The 12,921-nt window shown below is 55.6% G+C and overlaps 1 protein-coding gene across 11 annotated transcripts in view; it reads right to left on the bottom strand.

Moving 5' to 3' along the window:
- Positions 1-12,921, bottom strand: part of TRAF3IP1 (TRAF3 interacting protein 1) — an 89,508-nt gene that overhangs the window by 15,675 nt on the left and 60,912 nt on the right. For 8 of the 11 annotated variants that reach the window (XM_001362151.4, XM_007486040.3, XM_001362233.4 and 5 more), the window contains 5 exons: positions 10,943-11,033; positions 10,234-10,317; positions 8,285-8,408; positions 8,009-8,045; positions 4,118-4,194 (listed from right to left, as the gene is read on the bottom strand). In XM_001362151.4, coding sequence (XP_001362188.2) covers positions 4,118-4,194; positions 8,009-8,045; positions 8,285-8,408; positions 10,234-10,317; positions 10,943-11,033 — 413 coding nt within the window. The remainder of the gene's footprint in view (positions 1-4,117; positions 4,195-8,008; positions 8,046-8,284; positions 8,409-10,233; positions 10,318-10,942; positions 11,034-12,921) is intronic. The other 3 variants (XM_007486038.3, XM_056820118.1, XM_056820119.1) reach the window with 1 other exon arrangement.

The following is a 12,921-nucleotide window of genomic DNA, read 5'->3' as shown; positions in this document are numbered from 1 at the left end:
TACTGGAAGGTTAATGTCCTGAAGCACTGGACTACGCTTCAGCCATGGCTCTACTCACGGGTCTCCACAGATCCGAGAGGAAGGAACGTGGCCTGGAGGCTAGAAGGGAGAGAGGACACTCCAGATGACAGTCCCAGCACGTCGAACAACGGAGCCAACCAATCAAATGTCATCCTTGGCCAATAAGCACAGGCTTCCCTGGGCTTCCACAGATTGCTGGTCCAAGGCAGGCCGGAAGGCTGGCCAATGGCACTGGTGGACACGCTGTTGGGCTACACTCTCAGCACCAGTCCAGGGCATTGGCCGGACCCCTGGCCCTCAGGCAATCAGTTGTCACGCCCTAAATGCTGCGCCATGATCAGGCCAATCTAGAGTCCTGGCATTTGTTGCAGGACACGGACAACCTGGAGAGCAAAGGTCCAGGGTGCTGACGGGCCTCCAAATCATGCCATTCAAGGATGAACTGGGAGAATTGGGGATCATTGCCCTAAAGAGAAGATTGTGTGTGTGGGGGGGATTTCCAGCCCTCATATTTGAAGGGCCGTTACTTAGGAGGATGAAACTTGCTCTCTCTGGCTGCAAAGTCAAGGACTAGAAAACAAATGGGTCTGTGTTACAGGGGCAAATTGAGGCTGAATATTAGGAAAATTCCTTTGTAATCGGTGATGACTCTCCGTGGAACAGAGGGGAGGCTGGCTGGGCATGGCCACTGGTCAAGAATGCCATTGCTGGGGCTTCTGGCTGGGACTAAGGACGGACTAAATAGAGCACAGCCCCCCCCCCCCCCCAAGGTTCCCTGGGGTCCAGAGAACCCGTGACACCTGGAGGAAACGCCCCTCATGCGCACGTGGGGGTGATTTCTGCGTTCTTCCATTACAACCGGTAAAATTAAAATAAAAAACAAGACACGGAGAATTGAAGTGAGAAGTCGTCTCCCCAGACAGCCGGAGCCAAAGGCTTGGGACTCACTTTAGCGAAGGTCTGGGCCCTTCCTGGCGCTAACACCGTGTGCTAGCAAAGGGGGGCTCCTCTGCTTTCCTCCTGGGCCTGTTCATCTCAGTGGACCACTTGGCTGCAGAGCCCGAAAGCAGCATGGCTGAGGGGCATCTGGCTGGCCCAGCCCTGGTGTCCAAGCAGCGGCAGCGGCCCTGAGCCAGGACGGGTCTGGAGGCTCCTCGCTCTTCGGCCTTCCCGATACGCTCTCTGGGTTCTGGGCTTCACTCAGGTTGTCCAAGGCAAGATGCTGAGACAGGGACTCCCAGACACGGAGAAGGAGCCCGGGGGCCTCTGCCAGGCCTCGGAGAGCGGATCAACAGCACCCTCTTGTGGCAAGGCTGAGGAACAGCAGCCAGGCAAGTGCGAGAGCCTGGCTCGGATCTGTCTATGCAGGTAGGAACCTGTGATGTCAGCAGGACAGAGCTGGTGCCCTCCCCTGCAGGGCAGCCATGGGGATCAGGGAGGGTCTATCAAGCAATCAAAGTGCTTTACGGCCATGATCTCATCTGGCCCTCCGGCTGGGGGAGGCGGATGCTCTGGTTACCCCCAGGGTCACAGTCAAGGTGTGAGGCCAGATCTGAGCCCAGATCTCTCTGGTTCCAGGCCCGGCACTCCCTCCCCAGCACCGCTGGCTGCCTCTAACATGTTCTCCACGCCCCAGACGTCCTGGCTCTGCCCGAGAGCTTCAGCGGCTCCTGACGCCCCTCCCCACTGCTGGCTGATCCCCTCCACGGCTCCCTGAGCTCCCAGACCAGGGCACGCTGTCCGGCTCACGGCAGGCGCCCAGCCCAGCCTGGGGCCCTTCCCATTCCAAGCCAACAGCCGCTTTGGAGCCGTTTGGGTGGCTCTTTTCCCATGTGCAGCCCTGAATGAGCCGGGCAGCCCGAGGGCGGCCTCCAGTTTGCCCAGAGGATGGCCCCGGCTGCTCCGGGTCCTGAGCCGCGTACGCTGCGCGGGCACCCACAGGCCGGACAGAGGTGCGCACACATGGGCACAAGAGATGAAGCCAAGCCAAGGGGGCCGCTGGGATGCTCCGAGGGCAGGGCCAGGCCCGGAGGCGGGCCTCGGGCCACAAGGCGGAGGCTCCCCAGCTGGGCAGCCGCCTCGATGGGAGGTCAAGGCTTAGAGATGCAAAATGGAGGAAGGTTCCCACTTCAGACCGTGCCAGTGAGAAGTGGGGCAGCTGAAGTCAGAGCCTCCCCGCAGGCGGGAGAAGTGGGGCCCCAGAGTCAGGCGTCACCCGCTGCGAAGGCCACAGACAGCGTGACTCTCCTCTGCGATGGAGGAGAAGCTCGGGCAGGGCCGAGAAGGACCCTTCAATCGAGCTGCTCCCCCAGCGCTTTCGGGATGCTTCGTTCAGGCCGAGGACCTCCGACTGACCGTGGGGCCCCCCCGGAAGGCAAACAACACTGCAGGGAGGCCGGCGCGCCCAGGCCTGGGGCCCTGCTAGAGGCCGGCCCAGGACAGAGATGGGCCGGCTCTGCCTCGCCTTCCGTGCAGGAGCAGATGCCTGCTTTCCATCGCTGGCCTCCGCCTGGGCCCTGCTGCCCCGCCTCCGGCCTGGCCCTCCCCAGGCCCACAGCTGTGTCCGGGGCGCGGCCAAACCTCCGAGCAGGGACGCACTGAGAAGGCGGCAGAGGACGAGCGCGCTTTGAGGGAGCTCAAAGTCTGCTGGGCAGCAGCAAAGCCTCACTTCAAAGGGGACATACCCGGGGGGGGGGATATTGGGGCCGGACGTCCCCAATCACAGGCCCAGCGGCCCCCAAGAGCACCATTTAGTGAGAACCAAGCACAGGGCATCAACACCTGACGGCCATCCAATCACGTCTCCAGGAACACGGTTTTCCCTCAAGAAAAGCTGGTCCCAGAAAGCTCAGAACTCCCACTGTGCTGTGGAAACAGAGCTGGCGCTGGAGTCGGAGGCTCTGGGTTCAGATCCTGCCCTGCTGCTGGGATGACGCGCAGGAGAACGATCGCTTTTAACTGCCTCCCCTCAGCCTCCTCCTTCGTTATAACAAGGGATGTGGAAAAACACAGGCCTGCAGGTGGCAGCTCTAGAGGTGAGCTGGACTGTTTTACGTAAGAAGAAGACAGCATCCGTGCTCCTTCCAGGGATTCCAAAGGGCCCTCCCCTGTTCTCGCTCGCCCAGAGACCACGGCCTGGATCTGCACCCTTCCGCGCTCGCTCCGGGCTTGCTGCGCCTCCCGGGGTCCTGCCCAGCTCTCAGGCCAGCCCCCCCCCTCGCTGCGCCTCCCGGGGTCCTGCCCAGCTCTCAGGCCAGCCCCCCCCCCCCTCGCTGCGCCTCCCGGGGTCCTGCCCAGCTCTCAGCCCCCCCTCGCTGCGCCTCCCGGGGTCCTGCCCAGCTCTCAGCCCCCCCTCGCTGCGCCTCCCGGGGTCCTGCCCAGCTCTCAGGCCCCCCTCGCTGCGCCTCCCGGGGTCCTGCCCAGCTCTCAGCCCCCCCTCGCTGCGCCTCCCGGGGTCCTGCCCAGCTCTCAGCCCCCCCTCGCTGCACCTCCCCAGGGCCTCCCCTAGACAATGAGGGCCGGACACGACGGCCTCCGAGGTCCCATCTTCTAAATGTGGCTGGGGCTCGGACGACCTTCCCCCGACGCCCCGAGGGCACCCCTTCTACTCTGAGGTCCCTCTGGCCCGTGCCGTGCCCCCGAGGCCATCCCAGCGTGCCCCGACACCCGGCGAGTCAGGACAGAGCGGTGTCTGGCCCTGGGAGGCCCCAGGAGCCCACGGGGCCCGGGGCTGGCTGGGCAGCTGGCCCACACCCCCAGCCCTCTCCAGGCCGCGGGGCCCGGCTGGCCAGTGCGTCCATGAGAGCCACTAGGCCGGCTTCTCCCCAGGGCCGCATCTTCCCTAGAGCCGGCCTAGACAACGGGACTCCTGGCTCACCTTCACTCCACTCCAGGGCAGAGCCGAGGGGGAGGAGGCGACGGGGAAGCTGGCCGCGGGGGGCCCTGCTCCTGCCTATGAGGGCGGGGCCCCAGAAAAGGCCCCCAGACCCACCCATTTGGGGAAGGGCAGGAGGAGAAAGCAGCCGCCGCATTCTGCGGGGAGGACAAGAGGAAGCGTCCCCCGTTCGGGGAGAGCCCACTTTCGTGGCCGAATTACCTTCTCCGTAGGCTTTGGGACCTGTTGCAGTTTCTCATAATCTTTCTTGGTCTCTAAGATCTTTTTTACGAGTCCACCTGTTGAAAATCAATAGTCTCTGTTGTGATGACCATAATAAACACGCTGGACATTCATAGTTTTGAGGCCTGAAAAGCCCTTTCCGTACATCGTCCCAGGTATTATTATCCACATTTTACAGATGCAGAAACTGAGGCTCAGGAAGGTGTGTGACTTATCCGCAGTCACTCAGCAAGTCGGGGGAGGCTGACTTGGAAGTGGGTCTTCCCAACACCCAGGCCCTCATTCTCTCCACAAGGCATGTCATAGAGAGATGCAGAGAGAAAAGGCAGAAGGAAAAGCTGCCCTGAGCTCCAAATCGATTTCTCCTTGCTGACAGCAGGTTAGGACTAGACTAGAAGCTGCACTGGGGCATGATGGGGGCTGTCACCGCTCCCTGAAGCCTCCTTTCGCTGGGTCCCCATCCATCCCCCTCTCTATCCTCCAGGAGTACCCCTAGATCCCAGCCAGGGATGTCCTGAGGCCCTGGCGCTCGGCCCTTTTGCTCCTCCCTTCTGTATCCCTGGGCTGAGTGCCATTTCTCCGGGTTCAAACCTTTGGTATGCAGATGGCCGCCGAATCATCTAGGGAATGCCTGGACCTACCTGGAGACTTCTCGATCCCCTTTTCCTGTTTCCTTAAGTCCCATGACCTTCCTCCACCTGAACCCCACCTTGGGCCCACAGGTGATCCAGCAACCACTGGATGTCACCGTTATCTAGAAGTGCTTCCTTTTCAGTGGATTGGAGAGCCAGACCTAGAGGCAGGAGATCCTGGGTTCAAATCTGGCCTCAGACCCTTCCTAGCTGGATGAACCTGGGCAAGTCACTTAACCCTTTTTGCCCCACCCTTATCACTCTTCTGCCTTGTTACTCTGATCCCTCCCCAGCCCCCAACCCAATTGACTTCCCTCCCTCCTCGTCAGTACTGCCATCTCTGCGGATCCACATGTCCAGCCTCCGCCTCTCTCAAAGCTTCAATCCCACTTGACTAACTAATGGGGAATAAGGACCCATGTGGTACCCACAGCCCTGGGAGAGGGGGGGCTATTATGATCCCATTTTATGGTCAAGGAAACTGAGGCAGGCAGAGTGAGGAGAGTGGTGCAGGGTCCCACAGAGAATATAAGAGTCTGAGTCTAGATTTGAACTCGGGTCTTTCTGGGGCTGGGCTACTTCTTGTCTAGCTCATCTTTGCTCCTGTGCTTTCTTCTGGCACCTACTCAGCGCCCATATAGGGCAAGCTTCTGTAATCGCACCAATACACCTCCTCACTCATGGCCTTGCCTTACTCCCCCCCAAAAGCGCATCGAGGAGGCACCTCGCTGACCGAGGCCGGGGACCAGGAGGGTGATCAGGCCACGTGCTGCCAAGTTCTCAGTTAGAGCAGTTGGCTAGATAAGAGCTAAGAGAAAGGAAAAGTGTGCGACCGACCAAGGCTCGGGGCAATGGCTGGAGGGAGCAGCTCAGCTGCCCTCTTGTTCTATCACTCAAAGTTGTTAGGAGCCTCTCCCTGCCTCCCTGTGTCTGTCTGTCTGCCCTTTCCTCCCCCTCCTGTCTGTCTCTGTCTCTCTCGTCTCTGTGTCTCTCTATCTCTGTCTGTGTCTGTCTCTGTGTGTCTGTCTGCCCTTTCTTCCTCCCCTCTGTCTGTCTCTCTCTCTTCGTCTGTCTCTGTGTCTGTCTCTCTGTCTGCCCTTTCCTCCTCCTGTCTGTCTGTCTCTCTCGTCTCTGTCTGTGTCTGTCTCTGTGTGTCTCTCTGTCTGCCCTTTCCTCCTCCTCCTCTGTCTCTCTCGTCTGTGTGTGTGTCTGTCTGTCTCTGTCTATCTGTCTGCCCTTTCTTCCTCCCCTCTGTCTCTCTCTCTCTCTCTCTCTGTCTCTCTGTCTGTCTGTCTGTCTCTCTGTCTGCCCTTTCCTCCTCCTCCTCCGTCTCTCTCATCTCTGTCTCTCTCTGTCTGTGTCTGTCTCTGTGTGTCTCTCTGTCTGCCCTTTCCTCCTCCTGTCTGTCTGTCTCTCTCGTCTCTGTCTGTGTCTGTCTCTGTGTCTGTCTCTCTGTCTGCCCTTTCCTCCTCCTGTCTGTCTGTCTCTCTCGTCTCTGTCTGTGTCTGTCTCTGTGTCTGTCTCTCTGTCTGCCCTTTCCTCCTCCTGTCTCTGTCTCTGTGTGTGCGTGTGTCTCTCTCTCTCTGTCTGTCTGCCCTTTCCTCCTCCTCCTCCTCTGTCTCTCTCATCTCTGTCTCTCTGTCTGTCTCTGTCTCTGTCTTTGTGTCTGTCTGTCTGTCTGCCCTTTCCTCCTCCGTGTCTCTGTCTCCTAGAATAAGCTCCTGAAAGGCAGGGATCGTCCTCTGCTTTAGCCCTCGTATCCTCAGAGCCGAGCAGAGCGCCTCGCAGAGGGCAGGTCCGTAATGTTGGCAGAATCACACCGGTTGGAATGACCTCTTTGTTGGTCCTTCCAGTTCTTGGCAGTGCATTACACACAGCAGGGGCTTAATAAAGGCTGGAAGATTGACCGAGTTTCGTGGCCCTCAAATGGTCCACACGAGACCCAGCCCAACAGGTCAGTCGGTCCTCGAGGAAGCCTGTCACCTATAGGTGTTTCCAGAAAATTCTCTTAGTCAGTGAGCAAACTCTCCCTTGTGTTGGGCAGGCAGCCTGGATTCCTGTCTCTGAACTGCCTTCTCCTGGGCCTTGATGGCCTCATTCAGCCCCAACCTGTCCTCCCAGGCACTAAGACCTCTAAGCCACCCTCCTGAGAGCTGAGGCCCAGACGCTGACTCATCCGAAGGGCAGGTGACCAGGAACATGGACGGAGAAGCTACTTCCCAAAGGTCCAGTCCAACCACAGTCATGTGCTCTGGATTTGGGGACTCGTGGGGGCCAGGTTCCTCAACTAAATTTTGCCCCTAAAAGAGCTATAGTTTTAAGGAAAAATGAAGAGACTCTGACCCCTTTCTTAGACTTGGCTCCTCCGACTGAAGGAAATATTTCATGGCCACAAAATGGCGGCACCAGAGAGGACTTCAGACATGGCCCACGCGACAGAGCCCACGTGCATGCTGGAAAAGACTACTCTGTATAAGGCACTGTGCTAAGGATGCAAAGACGGTGGTCCCAGTGGACCTCTTCCCAAGAAGCGGCTACCTATTGGTCCACTTCATTTTAACAGGAGAGGAAGCAAAAGGCCGTGGCCTCCATCAAAAACAGGGCAGCAGGAGCCAGAAGGCAGATCCCCCAACTCCCAGCCCAGTGCTATTTCTTCTACAGTCTGTTGGACCTGTGCCTCTAGTCCAAAGGTGGCTGAGGAGCCACAGGACCAGCCACCAGTGTCCTAGACTTGGAATCGGGAGAAGCCTCCATCTATCCCATAGCCTCAAGAGCAGCGATGCGGCCATGGGAGTTTCTCTGAGAATCAGTTCCTCATCTGTAAAAGGGGATCATGCTAACTCCCTCACGAGGGCTGGGCAGGAACCTGAGGAGTCATCATCCTCTTCATCAACGACTAGCACAAAGGCTACCCTTCAAAGAGCACATCGCGACTGTCCTCAGAGACAAGATAGCCCAGAGTCAGACCAAAAGAAAAGCAGGCTGTGAATTTCTCTATAGAAATCATGTATTGGCCAGTTATAAATACAAGCAAAGACACACAAGTAAAGTAGAGAAGTGGAGGGGGGAGGAGGAAGAAGGTGGGGCAGAGGGGTGGGGGGTCAGGGCTCTGTGGTTCGGGGGTCTGCTAACTCGAGTGGACCTGTCTGACTATTTTCTCTGTTCCCTTGGTGGATGCTAAATCTTTAACTTCTGAAAAACTAAAGTAAGGAAATAAGGAAAACCAGTCGGAACATACCATGCTTCTCGTCTTCTTCTAATTCGACCGCTGGTGCCTGGACAACAAAGGGAAACCAAAGGAGGTTAAGTTTTGTTGCCTTTTGGTCATTTTGCCCATCTGAGAAACCCAAAGATAGGAATGGTAACACTAAACAACAGCCAAAGGAATTCCAAAACCAGAAAAAACCCTGGCCTGCTATGTGAAGCATGATGTCTAAAGGAGGAAATCCCCCCCGTGCCACTGCGAAAGGTAGAGGGACAGAAAAAGGCCCGATGAGGCATCGGCTCCACAAACCGTTTCCATTTCTGGCATCTCAGAGAGCTGGGGGGCTGCCTCCACCACAAACTGGCTGTCTTCTTCATCATCGGAATTCTGGGTATCGATAATCACGTTGGAGACCATTTTACCACTTCCCGTCCTAAGTGGGGAAAAGGGAATTGAGTCAGGATTTCAAACGAGCTGTTCTCTCGCGAAAACCCCCTGTTCCAATCTGGCCGCAGACCCTTGGTTACACTTAGGAGAACAAGGCCCTCGGCTATCACCTGCTCCAGTTTCTTCACCCGGCCAGTGAGGAAGGCAAAAGCCCCCGCAGAAAGGTGAAGAGATCAGATTCCGAGCTAATGCCATCTGACGCACACCAGGTAAAGCCCCAGGAGGCCGCCGCCATTGGAAAATGAACTTTAATCTTCTTGTTTTGACCGTTATGTTTACCTCAAGATAACATCATGTCTACAGCTGGGGGCTGGGGGGAGGGGGTGCAAATGAAGAAAGAGCAGGCACCTGGCGCCAGAAATAATCCGAGCTGAAAGCCTACTTGAGACACTCACTAGCTGTGTGGCCTTGGTCAAGTGACCTAAGTTAGGGCCTCAGTTTCCTCAGCTGTAAAACAAGAGTGACAACAGCACCTACTTCACTGGTTTGCTGTAAGCTTCACAACCAGCCTCACAAACTGCAGAGCGCCATATAGATGATGGCTGTCAAGTTACTCCCACCACTACCGCTCTGCACACCCTGCCGGAGGCTGACCAAGCGAGAGGAACTTGCAGGGGCCTTCACGAGCCCCGAGAGCTCTCCGGTTCGGTCAGCAGGCTGCCCGAGGGCTTTCGCTCCTCTAGGGAGAATTGTGAAGGTGTCTGCGTGACTTAGCCCCGCCTCGCTTTTCCATGGTTCGGGGGGATTCGCTTACTGCCAAGACTCTTGGGGGGATCAACGGGGAAGGAAGAGTTGATTTAGGTTTGAAAACAAAGTCCGATCTGCCGCCCCCAGAATCTCACTCAGTGACAGATGTGCACGGGAATCACGCTCAATCAAGGGAAGCCTTCGTCTTCTCCCCGGCTGGCTTGCTCTGCACGTACGTCTGTACCAACGACAGCCCCCGCAGCCCCTGGAGGGAGCACGGGCTGATGGGCAAAGCCGGTCGGAGGGTGCCCGCCTCCGTGTGACGCCCCAACACAAATGAAGACGGCGAATGATGTTTCTTCAGTGGTCAACGTCACGGGATGGCCCTGAACTCAGCTCAAGAAGACCAAAGACTCCACTACATGGGATCCTCCAGTTATCACTGAAGGCAACGTTACACGTGCCAACTGGAGACACGGAATCAGGAAGGCACCCCAGCCCTCATCATGGTCACCAACAACCTCTTCTTCCTCAAGTGGACCTCACTACATGCATGGCTGAGCCTGCTAATGACTTGGCACTGTGGCGCTCAATGGCTTAGAGAAAGCCGAGTCACTTCTAAGATGGTGGATGAGCTCAAGTCTGGGGTGGCCTGTGGAACAAATAACTAATGGCCGAGCCCCATCCGTGACAGAAGAGTCAGCAAGGAAGGAGAATTTCCCTTGGCTGCTGACTCGATTTACTCATACTGTAAATACGTGTCGGGGCAGGGGGGGCTCAGGAGCTTCTGCCGTTTTGTTCACGTTTTGGAAGAGAAGATCCCAGACGGAGGCTCGAGCCCGCCTCCCCCGTGAACATAACTGGAGATGGGCTGGAACCAGGAAGTCAGAGACAAGCAGCCCCTGCATTCTCGGCCCATCGAGGATGGAGACGATGGTGAAGTGCAGTTTTGAAGGCTCTGGAGAGTCGGAGGAATTCTCAAAGGATGCAGAAAACAAAATCGGTTGTAATTGGCTTTAACTGCCCAACTAAGCCGACGCCAGGAGCCAATCAGCATGGACAGCTTCCCAGCACTGTGAGCGCCATAAGCCCTTTCCTTACACACAGGGGCCCGCGGTGCTCACCTCTCGGGAACCAAGACTTCGGCGCTGTCCTGTCGCTTGATTCGAGGCGGGGCTGGCCGGGCACTGCCAGGGCGAGGCATTCTTCTAAATATAAAGACATAGGAGAAGCCCAAAGGGCCCACATGTCAACACAGATTGTAGAAGAAAAAAGTCTCATCAGCCCTGAAAACAGCCAAGCAATGTGTTCTGAGGACCAGCAAATGGAGCAGGCCACAGGCAGAGGCAGCCCTGTGGATGGCACCGGGAGTCGGGAGGATGTCAATTCGGACACGAGCTACGGGTCCCTGGGAAAGTCCCTTCCGCTCTGCGTGCCTCAGTCTCCTCACCGGTAAAATGGGGATGATGACAACAGCTCCTACCTCAAAGGGAGGGTCTAACGAACACACAAGCCTTATGCATTCCATGCACATATCCTGACTAGCCATTAGGAAGGCAGGAAGCTGAAGTAAGGAGCTTTCCCGACAGGCCCCCTCCAGCAGGTGGGTCCTCAGGAACCTGCGAATGGTTGAATGTTTCTCTAAACGAGGTCAGACTTAGGGCTCGCCTCCACAGAAAGGGAAGCCATGTTTGTGCTGGCCCAATACATACTAAACAAGCAACTGCCACAGAGGGTGGGGAAATTGAGGCCACACATGGTGGGTACCAGATGCTGGTCCCTGTTTTCTGTGAAGCAATAAGGGGCAGCTGACAGGAGGGAAAAGTCACCCACCTCTGAGGGATCCCAGCTGCAAGTTCGCTGGGCATTTCCATATTCTCTGGCATCACCGGCTTCTCCTGGGGAACCGCTCCAACTTCTCCTTCTAAATACATAAATATCTAATCAGGAAAACCGAAAGGAGCCCCATCTATGAATGCAGCCACATCTGTAGTCACTGAGTCGCTGTCAGTAGGTCACTAAGGAAGGTCTAGACTTCAGACCATCGACCAGGATTAGAAGAGGGAGGCCATTCGTGTCGGAAAAGCACAGAAACCATTTCTACCTGAGGTCCAGCCCTCCTGACCCTTGTCACAAACGGATATGCACTTCTAAACAATGGCCCGTGCATTGTTCTAGCGGGGGAGTAGGGCAATGGAAGAGACAGGAAAAGGGATGAGCATTTATTGATGTTGACTGTGTGCCGGGCACTGTGCTAGTACTATTATCTCATGTGGAAGGGAAGGAATGGACTAGTTATGTGGAGAGGGCACAAGGGGAAAAATGGGTCCAGGGGCAGGAAGTGCTGCCCCCCCACTGCGCACACATACACACACAGCAGAGGCTAAGGGTAATGCTGACGTGGAAAGAAACACAGAGGGGAAGAATATAATGAATGAAATGAGATCTTACATATGTCTACATGGGTATGTTTGCATGGATGTACAGGTGTCTGCCATATTAAGGTACGCCCAGTGCTTTATGCATATTATCTCCTGCCCATATTTCCATAGAGGGAATGACAGGCCCTTGCGAGGTGGAAGAATGAGAGACCATTGGTGGAACCAGAAGAGAGCCCATGGAGGGACAGGCTGTGGAGGTGGAAGATTTTTCCCTTCTGAACAGGCTGACACCCCCTGGGAGCAGGTGCTGCTCACTGCCTGGGGCACACTCCCCTAAGCCTCATTAAGGCAGACAGTCACCCCCAATTGTGGGCGATTTTCATGGGGAGAGTTGGTATTACCAGAAGAAAGAAGAAGGTGTTGCTCCTGATGACAAAGTCCTAGGAACGCTTCCAAGGAGTGTTTTCTACTGCTGCTTGCTGATGTGGGTGCATCAGAAGAATAAGAAAGAGTCAGAAGGAGCTCAGAAATGAGCCCCTGAGAATGGGACTTGAATTCCTGGAGCATGTCTTAAAAGAGAGGAATTCCTCTTCCCAGCCGGTAAGGTTCTTGAGTTCAGTTCCCCTGATTGTTCCTGCCCCCTCACTAACACATTAAATCAATTGCCAAGTCCTGTCCACTTTACATCAATGACTACTCCTGTCTGGTTTCACTTTTCTCGCACCAAAAGGTCAAGGAAGCAATAAGGGGAACTTCTATTCCAAATCTGATTCTCATCAGCCAGAGCCCAATTGCTCCGGGAGGATGGAGACAAATGGGAAAACATCCCATTTGGGGATTCAGGAAGGCTCAGCCTAGGTCAAAAGTTACCCTTGGTTTGGCGAAAGGAAACTGAAGCGTTCGGAGAGCGACCTGGTACAAATCCCTTTGCCCAAATTCTTTTTTATTCAAAGACAGATACTGGATTTTCCAAATTACACATAATAACAATTTTCCACATACGTTTTCTGGATTAAGATCCAAATTGTCTCCCTCCTTCCCTCCCCCTCTCAGACATGGTAAGTGATTTGATCTGGGTTATGCACATACTATCATCATCAAATTATTAACACAAGTGGAAGTAAAAGTTTTCAAGAAGGACATTTTGAAAAGCATGGCAAACAATTTCACTGAGTTGGTGGGGGGCAGGGAGCCCCTAGAGAGCCTAAGGCTGAGGAGGCAACGCTGACTTTTCAGACACATACAGACCATCTAAACAAAGGATGACTACAAAGCAGTGGCCTGATCCTCTAAGAAGAATGTCAGGACTTTCCATAACTGTCATGTTAGCCAATCTGCTAGGTGTGAGGTGATACCTCAGAGTTGTTTTGATTTGCATCTCTCTGATTAAGAGATGTAGAACACTTCTTCATGTGCTTGTTAATAGTTTTG

The sequence above is a fragment of the Monodelphis domestica genome, chromosome 2, assembly GCF_027887165.1.
Source record: "Monodelphis domestica isolate mMonDom1 chromosome 2, mMonDom1.pri, whole genome shotgun sequence".
In the NCBI taxonomy this organism is placed as follows: domain Eukaryota; kingdom Metazoa; phylum Chordata; class Mammalia; order Didelphimorphia; family Didelphidae; genus Monodelphis; species Monodelphis domestica.
The sequence above is the reverse complement of the archived record's forward strand: the minus strand, read 5'-3'. Positions and strand labels throughout refer to the sequence as shown.